Source organism: Anomaloglossus baeobatrachus, chromosome 12 (assembly GCF_048569485.1).
Source record: "Anomaloglossus baeobatrachus isolate aAnoBae1 chromosome 12, aAnoBae1.hap1, whole genome shotgun sequence".
Lineage (NCBI taxonomy): Eukaryota > Metazoa > Chordata > Amphibia > Anura > Aromobatidae > Anomaloglossus > Anomaloglossus baeobatrachus.
Window position 1 is genome coordinate 88045642 of NC_134364.1, and position 12590 is coordinate 88058231.

The window sequence follows — 12590 nt, forward strand, 5'->3', positions numbered from 1 at the left end:
TTGTCGGTGGTGACAGTGAAATTTAAGATGTTGGAAATGGAATAAACTATCCATTCTGACCCCCAATTGTCCCCTGGTGGCTAGTGATGCTCTTTGCAATATTACTGTATGTCAGTGTATTGTACAAACGATCACTGGTTCATGTCTCCAGGAAATGAGGGAATTGATGCATAGATTAAAAAAAACAACTAAATAAATAAATAAAAAATAAATATATATATATATATATATATATTTAATTTAAGTTAATATTTATTTTTATTATATAAATAAAAATATAAATAATAAAACAAAAATATAAACGCCCCAATACAAAAGAGATGATATGAGCGTTTACATTTTTTTTATTAATTTTTTTTTTGTTTAAATAACTAAATATAACACTCATATCATCTTTTTTTTCCTTTAAGGTATCGTAAAAAAAAAAGACAAAACAAACCTTCCCCAAGACATAGTAAGAAAGGGTGAGGAAATATGGAAGCAGAGCAGGGCCCATGAAGTGCGAGCTCTGTGGCCCAGTGTGTGGCCGTGCTCGGGGACGGTGGGGATGGAGCGGCGGTGCAGGCGCTCGCAGTTCCGGGCCGCTCCGCTGGGGGCGCTGCTGAGCCTCCGCCCTGTGCATTTCCTGAGAGTCACTTCCATAAAGTGAAAGTCGCGCCGGATTGGGGATTTGCTTTTGGTGATTTCGCCTCTTTTCCCCCCTTAGTTCGGTCTCTGGGGTCTCATATATCGGGGGGCACCGCCAGGACTGCACTTCTACATCAGGGGCGACCCCCCGCCCCGCCGGCTGCTGCCCCTGGTAAGTACAAAGCCCCCTGTAACTCTGCTGCGCCTCCAGAGCTGCACTCCTCGCCCCCTGCACTGAGGCTGGGGGGAGACTCTTATAGTTTTAGTCCCTTTTTTGGGGACAGGTCTTTCCGTGGAGCTCCAGCTTATAACAAAGACCCCTCCTGGGGGGTGGATTAACCCTGTCCTGGCTGCAGCGCCCTCCCCCCGATGGTTTGCATGGCTGTGGATGGCGCTGGGGGGATTTCCTGATACATTGTATCATGTGATTTTCATTGTCTTAACACTTATACAATGTAACAAAACATCAGCTGAGCTGGATACAATGTGTGATGAGCAGCCTGGGGGGGGGGGGCGCAGGGGGAGAGTACTAGGGGGCTACACGGGTACGACCTGACGTGACTGTGGCGGTCTTACAAGGTCACGGGTGGGTTGGTGGTGCCCAGCTGTGTTTGGGTTGTGCCATGTCTACACGTGGCATACAGGAGGGTGTTAATGATTTATGGTGGTCCGGGGCTGACGCGGCGTTCTGGAGGCCGCCAGGTACATGTCATGTCCGTGTCCTCATGTCACCTGCAGACGTACAGCCCTATCCCACCGTCACGATATTGTAATGATGGCCGGGAATCACTGTCGCAATGTTGTAGTAATGGCTGATTACCCTCCGTCACAAGATACTGATGGTAGGGGTCTCACTGCCATGACAATGTAGTGTTGTCTGACCTTTCCACAAAATAGTAGCTATGGGGACGGAATAATGTACTGAAAGCAGGATCCCCCAGTTATGATGATGTAACGGCAGGACCCCTCGGTCAGGATAGAAGTAGTAACTGTGGAGTCTCCTATAGGGTCTCCCCTCGCGCTTAGTCTCTGTAGGGTCTCCCCTCACGCTTAGTCTCTGTAGGGTCTCCCCTCGCGCTTAGTCTCTGTAGGGTCTCCCCTCGCGCTTAGTCTCTGTAGGGTCTCCCCTCGCGCTTAGTCTCTGTAGGGTCTCCCCTCGCGCTTAGTCTCTGTAGGGTCTCCCCTCGCGCTTAGTCTCTGTAGGGTCTCCCCTCGCGCTTAGTCTCTGTAGGGTCTCCCCTCGCGCTTAGTCTCTGTAGGGTCTCCCCTCGCGCTTAGTCTCTGTAGGGTCTCCCCTCGCGCTTAGTCTCTGTAGGGTCTCCCCTCGCGCTTAGTCTCTGTAGGGTCTCCCCTCGCGCTTAGTCTCTGTAGGGTCTCCCCTCGCGCTTAGTCTCTGTAGGGTCTCCCCTCGCGCTTAGTCGCTGTAGGGTCTCCCCTCGCGCTTAGTCGCTGTAGGGTTTCCCTTCGCGCTTAGTCGCTGTAGGGTCTCCCCTCGCGCTTAGTCTCTGTAGGGTCTCCCCTCGCGCTTAGTCGCTGTAGGGTCTCCCCTCGCGCTTAGTCGCTGTAGGGTCTCCCCTCGCGCTTAGTCGCTGTAGGGTCTCCCCTCGCGCTTAGTCGCTGTAGGGTCTCCCCTCGCGCTTAGTCTCTGTAGGGTCTCCCCTCGCGCTTAGTCGCTGTAGGGTCTCCCCTCGCGCTTAGTCGCTGTAGGGTCTCCCCTCGCGCTTAGTCGCTGTAGGGTCTCCCCTCGCGCTTAGTCGCTGTAGGGTTTCCCTTCGCGCTTAGTCTCTGTAGGGTCTCCCCTCGCGCTTAGTCTCTGTAGGGTCTCCCCTCGCGCTTAGTCTCTGTAGGGTCTCCCCTCGCGCTTAGTCTCTGTAGGGTCTCCCCTCGCGCTTAGTCGCTGTAGGGTCTCCCCTCGCGCTTAGTCGCTGTAGGGTCTCCCCTCGCGCTTAGTCGCTGTAGGGTTTCCCTTCGCGCTTAGTCGCTGTAGGGTCTCCCCTCGCGCTTAGTCTCTGTAGGGTCTCCCCTCGCGCTTAGTCGCTGTAGGGTCTCCCCTCGCGCTTAGTCTCTGTAGGGTCTCCCCTCGCGCTTAGTCTCTGTAGGGTCTCCCCTCGCGCTTAGTCTCTGTAGGGTCTCCCCTCGCGCTTAGTCGCTGTAGGGTCTCCCCTCGCGCTTAGTCGCTGTAGGGTCTCCCCTCGCGCTTAGTCGCTGTAGGGTCTCCCCTCGCGCTTAGTCGCTGTAGGGTTTCCCTTCGCGCTTAGTCGCTGTAGGGTCTCCCCTCGCGCTTAGTCGCTGTAGGGTCTCCCCTCGCGCTTAGTCTCTGTAGGGTCTCCCCTCGCGCTTAGTCTCTGTAGTGTCTCCCCTCGCGCTTAGTCGCTGTAGGGTCTCCCCTCGCGCTTAGTCGCTGTAGGGTCTCCCCTCGCGCTTAGTCATGGCGGGCTTTCCCATCACAATCTTGGCAGGTTGCCATCTTGAGGTAATATTGGGGGCTCCCCTTGTGTTTGTTGGGGTCATAGCTCCCGTCCTGTAGTGATGGCAGTTGAGCTCCGTCTCTCAGCTGTGGCCTCTCCACTTTCCCACTCTCCTGGGTGGACTATTTCTCCCCGGTCCCAGCTCCATACTTTCACAACCGAGTATTGATCACGGAACTGAAGGTACCCGATCGGGGAAAACCGCAATAAATAGTGATCTGTGGGACGCTGGAGATGGAGCTGAGGCCTAGAGAAGATGTGGCCTGTAGTAATCTGTGATGTGTATCGTCCTTCTGAGGTATATATCCTTATATATTACGGCCTCAACGGTAATTTACTACTGTCCCCACCGAGGTGGTAGAGGACCCTCCATTACTACTGCTGTCATTACAAGGGGGACCTCCTTAACTACCTCTGTCTTTACGGGGGGGATCCTCCTTTACTACTTCTGTCATTACAGGGGGATCCTCTTTTGCTACCGCTGTCACTATAGGGGACCCTGCATTACTACAGCTGTCGTTACAGGGGGGATCCTCCTTTACTACAGCTGTCGTTACAGGGGGGATCCTCCTTTACTACAGCTGTCGTTACAGGGGGGATCCTCCTTTACTACAGCTGTCGTTACAGGGGGGATCCTCCTTTACTACAGCTGTCGTTACAGGGGGGATTTTCCTTTACTACAGCTGTCGTTACAGGGGGGATCCTCCTTTACTACAGATGTCGTTACAGGGGGATCCTCCTTTGCTACAGCTGTCGTTACAGGGGGATCCTCCTTTGCTACAGCTGTCGTTACAGGGGGATCCTCCTTTACTACAGCTGTCGTTACAGGGGGATCTTCCATTACTAACACTGTCATGTGCCTGTAACTCATCGCCCCCACCTGCTGGACCTGGGCTGGGGAGATAGAGATGAGAGCAATCGCTCAGTTTGGTGACATACTGGTAAGGGGTTGAGCTATAAGTGTGATGTCATAATCCTATTGACCACACACAGCTGTCTGTGGTTTACCCTGCCATAACAACAGGTGATAGCCCAGTGCCCAGTGGGCCTGGTGAGTCAGGTTATGTGTATGGCTTGTACATCACTGTTCTTGGTGGTCCCATATACTGATAATCTTGTTGTAACAACCCCTCCTCTGCTTCTCCCCAGCACATGGTGATGAGGTTTGCGAGTCTCCGAGCAGCAAGTTCTCAGTTTTGCCGGCAGGAAACACAAGCTCTTCTCCAAGGTCCTGCAGCTGGTGAAGTCCGGCGGCCCCCCGACTATCCTGATGAAGATCAAAGAGCTGTACCGCCGGAGATACTCCCGCAAAGTCCTCAGCGCCACAGACCTGACCATGCTGCACATGCAGACTGGGGCACTGCCCAATGCCGGCTCGATGACCCAAGGAGCCGTGTGCCACTTGGCATATGATAGCGGCGCCATGACGAGTGCGCTTCCCTCATCTGTGCTGCCCCCCATTCCTATGCTCGGCCCCAAACATGAGACAGACATTCAGCACCTGTCACCCCCCATACACCCGGTCCACCCCGACGTGAAGATGAAGAGGTTGCCATTCTACGACGTGTATGATGAACTCATCAAACCAACCACGCTGGGTGAGTGCCACCCCTGATCTGTACTCAATTTACAAGAGGAGGCATGGTCACCTGATGTCCCGGATCTGTATCTTCCTATAAAAGGGGCACATTTATCTGACACCCCCTGATCTGTACCCATCCTGCAAGAGGGGCAACGTTCATCTGACGCCCCCTGATCAGTTCCATCCTACAAGAGGGGTACTTTTATGTCATGCCCCCTGATCTGTATAATCCAATAAGAGGGGATATGTTCATGTGACTCCTCTTGTTCTATACCATCCCACAAGAGGGGCACGTTCATTTGACTCCCCCTGATCTGTGCAATCCTACAAGAGGGGCACGTTCATCTAACTACCTGTCCTACAAGATTAGATCTAGGTCGCATGTAGGTGGGTACACCAGATTTCATTCCACCATCTTTAGTTGTCCCTGACCTTTTTTTTTTTTTATCCTGAGTCTCCTTTAGAGGGTCATGATATCATGGCTATCTATGTCCGCTATCTTCCGACTTGCTGACAGTTTCCCTCTTCTTTCCCTCCAGCTTCCACAAACAGTCAGCGGTTCGAAGAGGCCCACTTTAGCTTTGCACTGACGCCACAACAAGTCCACCAAATCCTAACTTCCAGGTGAGTGGTGACGTCCCATTTTAAACCACAACTCCAAGTGTTCCCTGATGGCCATTTTGTCATTGTGATTTTTTTCCTCTTATTTCAGAGAAATCCTGCCCGGTGCCAAGTGCGATTACACAGTGCAGGTCCAGCTAAGGTCAGTACTTGTCCCCCGCTGTGAGTGGACTGGCCACCTCGCATGGCACCTTTCCCCATTGACTTCTGAAGCCCGTGTTATAATGTGACGTCTCTCCCCAGGTTCTGTCTGTGTGAGACCAGCTGTCCTCAGGAGGATTATTTCCCTCCCAACCTGTTTGTAAAGGTGAACGGGAAGCTGTGCCCGCTGCCGGTAAGTAAATCTGCTCCTGGGGTGTCATTTAGGTTTCCATCCACTGACCGCAAGCATATGTCTTCTTGTTTCCTTCCTCCAGGGCTATTTACCTCCCACCAAGAACGGAGCGGAGGCTAAAAGGCCGAGCCGACCCATCAACATCTCTCCGCTCATCCGGCTGTCCTCCACTGTCGCCAACAACATTGTCGTGAACTGGTCGTCGGAGTTTGGCAGAGTAAGTGTTGTCTGGTGCAGAGGGGGGTGAATGTCACGGGGCACAACCTTGCTGACGCTCTGTGTCTTCCAGAATTACTCCCTGTCGGTGTATCTGGTGAAACAGCTGACATCTGTCACCCTGCTGCAGAAACTGCGCGCCAAAGGCATCCGCAACCCTGACCATTCCAGAGCGCTCAGTGAGTCTTTTGCCGACCTCTGACCTGTAATATGTCCCTTCTGATTTGGTTACTTACACCATATTTACTTTTTAGTAAAAGAGAAGCTGACAGCAGACCCAGACAGTGAGATCGCCACCACCAGCCTGCGGGTGTCCCTCATGTGTCCGGTGAGGGCTAAAATCCTATTTAAATATGGACTCCCCTTTAATTAAACCACACCCATCATTAACTCTTCTCTCTGTAGCTGGGGAAGATGCGGCTGACAGTGCCTTGCAGGGCCATCACCTGCACCCACCTCCAATGCTTCGATGCCGCCCTCTACCTGCAAATGAACGAGAAGAAACCAACATGGACATGTCCTGTGTGTGACAAGAAGGCGCCGTACGATATGCTCATCATAGACGGGTGAGTCTAAGACTGATCCAGTCAGTGCTGGTTCAGGTAGGGCCCCCTAGTGGCGGCTTTTAGTATCGCAACTGATTTGCTTTCTGCCGGTTTCAGTCTCTTCATGGACATCCTGAACTCCTGCACGGACTGCGACGAGATTCAGTTCATGGAGGATGGGTCTTGGTGCCCAATGAAACCCAAAAAGGAGAAGCAGGACATGCTGCAGTCCACATCGTACGGTGGGATTGAAGGTAAGAGATGGTTGTGTGTTTCTGACTGGTCACATCTCAGGTGCTGTCCTTCGTTTTCACCTCTCTTGTATTCCAGCAGGAACGATCTATAATCTAAGCTCCGACCTGAAGCACAACACAGAGACCAAGAAGAAGGTGGAGGTGATCGACCTGACCCTGGACAGCTCCTCCGATGAGGACGAGCCAGCACCCAAGAGGCCGTGCCCCATCACCTCAGCTGCTATGCCCTCTATTGGATCCAAAGGGTAGGAGCTGTAGCCATTCGGCTCAGATTGTCCTTCTTTCCTTCTGCAGGTGGAGTCATACCCTTACATTATTTTTTATTATTATTATTATTTCAGAGTGATCAGCATGGACCATCAAACCTCGTCTGTTCTGAGAAGCCCCCCGCTGACGACGATTGGTGGCGATTACCTGTCCAGCCTTTCTCTACCCGACTACCACCGGACGTTCCCGGTTCCAAGTGACCTTCAGGGTAAATGTCAGGTTCTCCTTCTCCCAGTGTCTGATCTACTCTGATAATGTACTAAGGGGTGCCCTCATCTGGTCCAGCAATTAGGTTTGGTCTGAAGTGCTTCTTTATTCTTTAAGGTTGGGGCTACCATCTAGTGATAGATAAGCAGTATGGTCCAGGCGAGCATCTGATATATCACGGTGTCCCGTCATTTTTTCCCCAGGTCTCGATATCTTCTCTTTCCTTCAGACAACAGAAAATCAGGTGAGTAAAAAACACTCCAAGATCTGTCATAGGGATCTTGTTATGAAGCCTTATCTGAGGTGCTTCTGGATTCTTTCGGGCAATGATCTTTACCCTGTTTGGCTTCCCTGACCAAAATCTTTCCCACAATATCGTCATCTAATGGTCATGTGTCACTTCTGATCTAATCGTGTGACAAATGAGTAAACAAACATATGTGATTGGTTAAAGGGGAGCTGTCCTTCTGTAGAACAGAAGTGAGAGTAACACCAGAAGGCTCTTTGCGCACACTGCGGTTTTGCTGCAGAAAATGTTCATAACCTTGCTGCAGTCCTTCCCCAGCAAAACCTATGGTAAAAAAAAAATGCTGTGCGCACACTGTTTTTTCCCTACAGGTTCCCTCTATCTATGCATTATCCATCTATCCATCCCTCTATCTATCCATTATCTGTCAATCTCAGAAGAAGGAAATGACAACACACACACACATGTATATATAAAATTATGTATGTATATAATATTTTTTTTTTCAATGTGCTTTATTGCATTGAAGACATAACGACACAGGTACCAACCCGTGGAAAAATCGCAGTAATACCGCATGCGGTTTTCGGGTGCGGTTTGCTGCGTTCTTTTGCCGCAGGTGCGGTAATCTTTCAGAGGGTGCGGAATTTACTTAAGAAAATTCCATTTTCTAGTGCGCACAGGGCCTAATAGTGAGCCACTGTCTTAAGAGTACCTGTCACTAAGTCAAATGTGTCCAGTTCTTGTTCCCTCTACTTCCCTGAGTATTCTGGTTTCTGTTTTTCGAAAATCCGTCATACGATTTCAGATATACGGGCTTTTTTTATTTGGTGCTAATGTTCATAGTCTTTAAAAAGGTGTGGCTCGTAGGATCTTCTGGGCGTGTCTTTAGGCCTGTGAGCCATGCCCACTTTGTAAAGACAAAAAAAAAATAGAACAAAATAAAATGGCTCTTATCTCTCAAACCGTGTGGCGGATTTAAAAGAAAAACATTTAACATTCAGGGGAGTAGGGGGAATAAAATATGAGGAAAAAACTGATATTTGACCTAGTGATAGGTGTTCCTTAAAGGGGTGTTCGGGTAAGGAATCTTCATAGGGGTGGCCAGACATAGCTGCTTCTTTTAGACTCTATGGGAAAAGTAGAATACATCTATTTTCGGTTCTAGTTGTTTTAATTGGGTGTCGTCCACAGCATACTGTTCCTTTAAGTGCTGTCCACTGTATAGTGTTCCTTTTTGTTTCCTCAGCATTACAGTCCATCCGTCATCACCTCATTGGATGAACAGGACTCTCTCAGCCACTTTTTCCAGTATCGGGCTCCCACTTCACGTTACATGAGCCCCCTTACCCAGGCCATTGCTGGATCTCACGGCCCGAGCAACGCCGCCAGCCGGATCAGCAGCATAGTATCCACCAGCTCTTTACGAGAAAGCCATGGACACGGCGGATCCCAAACTTCCACACCGTCCTTACCGGGGTGCAGACCAGACATTATATCATTGGACTGAGTGCCACTATAAGGAGCGCCATTTCAAGAAAAAAAATAGCATTAAAAGCTGTGGTGGTACACGGACAGCAAGAATGTACAGAGACAACAGGGATTTTTTTTTTCTTTTTAAACAATGATTTTTAGTATTACAACAATAATGTCACAATCAGGTTTATATATCAGATTGTTCCATTTTTTTATGGGGTTTCATATAAAGCAATATACTTTCTCCCTGTTATCAGCCCCTTGAAGCCAAAAGGAGTACTATCTGACAATGGGATGAGTGAGGGGAGATGTAGAATCGTCATTGCCCCCTGTGATCATTACTTTATATCGCATATCTTCAGTGAGGAAACATTGACGGAAATTATCAAAAAATCCATCAAATAAGTTTTGTAAGAGTTACATTATTCCTCAATCACCTGCCATAGAGAAACTTTGCTTGCAGTACCATATGCAGCCTGTAGGTGGTGTAGAGAGCAATGTAGTTCGCCCTCTATAGGCAGGAGACTGTACTGCACTTTTTTTTCCTTCTGATCTAGGATTCTTATTTCAGAGAGAATATGAAGCATATTTCAGGATTTTTCTACGCCCACACTACTCTGTGTATCTATTTTATTGTCTGATTGAAATGTCAGGAGAATAATGCCAATAGATGTTTTATATTTTCAGTTTTTTTTATGTATACACACTCTAAGGATTGCCCTGCTCACAATGAGGATCGTTTGCCATTCACAGCAAGGAATCGAGAGCCACCTCCATTCCAGAGCTCCTTCCTGGCGCTGAAGGGTTAACTTAATACCCGCCGCCAGTGTATTTATGTATTTAAGAATACGATGTATCTGTACTTAGTCTTTTCTTCGTAGTCTCAGCTGGACGGGCATTTCTTCCATCGAAAAAAAAAGGAAAACAATGATTTTTTTTTTAAGTGGGAATAAACCCTTTTATTTATTCAATGGGTGTACTGTAATGTGTGCAGGGGCCTCTGGGGGAGCTGTGCTAACACCATAGACTCTGCTGAGCAATGGTAGGAGATGTTAGGTGACTTCCTCTCGCCGCAGGGTCTCCAACCACAACCCCAAGGCGTACTTTGTGCCGGTGCTGACGCGTTCTGTATCTTCACCGTCTATAGGTGCTGTATTCAGAAGCGTGGACACAGCGTGATCCTTCTGCATCAGCGCTCGCCCGTGCACTTCTGTAATCCTAGAAAAACAGAAACGTCGTAAGGTAGAGAACATGCAGAACATGGCTGTACCTCTAAATCACTCTACTCTTACTGTATAGAGGTCTGCATTCCGGGACTTTTCTTCCCAGAATCCTTTACACCTTCTTCAGCGGCCACGATTCGCTCAGCGATATCCGGATCTATCCATGCGCATGCGCTCACTTCCTGCTCGTCTGGGCGGAGCTTCTCCTGTAAATACAGGAAGTCAGGATGTCCGGCGCCCAGACATTTCTATTATTTTGAAAATATGACCACCTACCTGTAGCTCGTAGTGGGTTTCATTAGACGACACCAGCAGGTAGGCAACAATATGATGGCGCTGGGGCAGTCCACGGCTCAGGAGTGGGGGAAACGCAGACTACAAAAGAAAAAAAGGCAAGGCATCCTCCTTGCTGGGTGTTCCAGTAGACGGCCATAATTTCTAGGCTGAATATTTACCTCCCACAATCCCAGAATGCTCCATGGAAGGTTGGCCCCTTGTAGGTTTAAACCAGTCTCCTCCTGAAGTTCTCGCAGTCCTGCCTCATGGAGCTGTTATAGAGTAGAAGATCCACCCATCACTGATCAACACTAATCCTGTAATAAACATGACTGCCTTCTCCCAGGTGGGCAGATCTGATTGGTAGGAAGACCATCCCCATGAGGTAAGATCTGATTGGTGGGAAGACCATCCCCATGAGGTAAGATCTGATTGGTAGGAAGACCATCCCCCTAATGTAAGATCTGATTGGTGGGAAGACCATCCTCATTAAGTAGTGTGACTTACCTGTTCTCCGTCCTCCATGTGACCGCCTGTAAAAAGGACAAGAGATGTATGAATGCAACTTTGGCTGTGACTAGAGTATGATTTAGAATGTTTTTAAGTAATTTCTTAAGGTCTGCACAGACCATTGCGTTATGGGATAAAGCTTCAGGACAAAGTAACTACATTTTCATTACTTCACGAGACAGGACTTTGCCAACTCCCTTTAAGTGTTGGTACAGACCTGGCAGTACAGACCTGGCGGCACCCAGACGTTTGGGAAGATGCGCAGCTCCTTGGTGCGTCTTGTGAGAAGAACCCTTTTATTGACGGACTGCACCAATATGGCGACCCCCACATCCACCCCACGGCTCTTCATCTCCTCAGGGAGGGAAGCAGCTTGCTCTGCAGTCAGATTCTTCATTGGACAGAAGGATGGCCTCTGGGAGAGAGATGTGAGAGAACAGAATCCATTTTGTTCTCATTGTGTCCATCTTGTCTTGTAACGAGTTATGTTGTGGGGGTTCAGCGAACACTGATGGGTGGGGAAGTTCCTATACACACCTCTACAGCTTTTATTGGTGCATAGTGCAGAGGTGACTTATCGTTTGTGAACCTATATAAACTGGTCACGTGCTAATGAAGGCGAATTCTTTGAGTACACCATACTAAGTGTGTGCTGTATTGATTTCCCGAGCGCTCGTAACAAATCTTATTCATTTGGGGTTTCAGAGGCATAGGAGTGTATTTTGCTCACAGAATTAAGAGTTGGAAATGTGGTCTCTGGAAGAAACAAATCACTGTGTGAAACATGGCCTCTGGGGGAGACAGTCACTGTGGAAACCGTGGCCACTGTGGGAAACGCAAATCTATGTGGAAAACATGGCCTCTGAGGGAGATTTGTGTCACTGTGGGAAACGCAGCTTTTAGAGATGAGTCACTGTGGGAAACAACCTCTGGGGTAATACTACAGTAGGAAACATGAGTCAAGCTGGAGAGACACAAGACTCACTGAGAAACGTGGCCTCTAGGGAGATACTAGTAATTGTGGGAAATGTGGCCTCTGGGGGAGACAGCCTCTGGAGGAGACAAGACAAACTCCACTCAGTATGTCACCCCTTTCACCATACTCGCTCACGCACCTGCAGGTTCGCCTTCCTGGAGCCACTGAACGGCTGATCTGAGATGATGAGTCGATTGTGATCCAGGCCGCAGTTCACAGTTGCCCGGTCCTGACTGCCAGGGGAGAAGTGTCCAGTGACACCCTGAAAAATACCCCTAGATTCAGATCACGGTGCTACCAATATCATGGTGCCACCACTGCAGCGCTGCCGCCAATTACCTGCACAAACTTTGCACACTGCAGCAGAGACGTCTCTGTCTTTAGATAAACCAGGATGCGTTTCGCAGACTCCATGTTGGATTATCAGCAAGATGTCACCATAAATCCCAGTGTCGGCTGCAAGCAGCAGACCGGCTCATATCCTGGGCATGTATCACAGCTCAGACCTGAAGCTCGCACTGATGTAGCATGGAACAGGAAGTAGTCACCTCCCAGAATCCTCAGCAAGGAGGCAAAGAAAAAGTGTGAGGGCTCCCTCCGGTGGCGAAACATAGGAACTTACAGCAAAAAAAAAAATATTTCTAAGACTGGGATACATGGCTCAGCTCTTATCGCTTTCTTTTTACATTATTCACTGTGGCCATGTTGCTCACAGGGTGTGTGGTCTTCTTGGTCACAGCAGCCAATCAGAGTTGAGTTCA

At 49.2% G+C, this 12590-nt stretch overlaps 2 protein-coding genes across 2 annotated transcripts; one reads left to right on the forward strand and one right to left on the reverse strand.

Moving 5' to 3' along the window:
- The first annotated feature begins 3055 nt into the window (after positions 1–3055).
- Positions 3056–9818, forward strand: PIAS3 (protein inhibitor of activated STAT 3). Its single transcript, XM_075329707.1, is given in 15 exon segments — positions 3056–3100; positions 4245–4262; positions 4264–4693; positions 5217–5301; positions 5390–5440; positions 5542–5632; positions 5715–5849; positions 5922–6027; positions 6103–6176; positions 6254–6414; positions 6511–6647; positions 6727–6892; positions 6989–7122; positions 7325–7365; positions 8618–9818. Coding segments are annotated over 15 exon segments (1935 nt in total). The 3' UTR covers positions 8879–9818.
- Positions 9066–12387, reverse strand: NUDT17 (nudix hydrolase 17). The gene is made up of 8 exons (XM_075330078.1): positions 12169–12387; positions 11969–12091; positions 11085–11268; positions 10851–10876; positions 10523–10615; positions 10344–10442; positions 10137–10273; positions 9066–10062 (listed from the first exon to the last, which is right to left on the reverse strand). The coding sequence occupies exons 1-8, from the start codon at positions 12241–12243 to the stop codon at positions 9897–9899; spliced, it is 903 nt and encodes a 300-aa protein (XP_075186193.1). The 5' UTR covers positions 12244–12387; the 3' UTR covers positions 9066–9896.
- Positions 12388–12590: the final 203 nt, after the last annotated feature.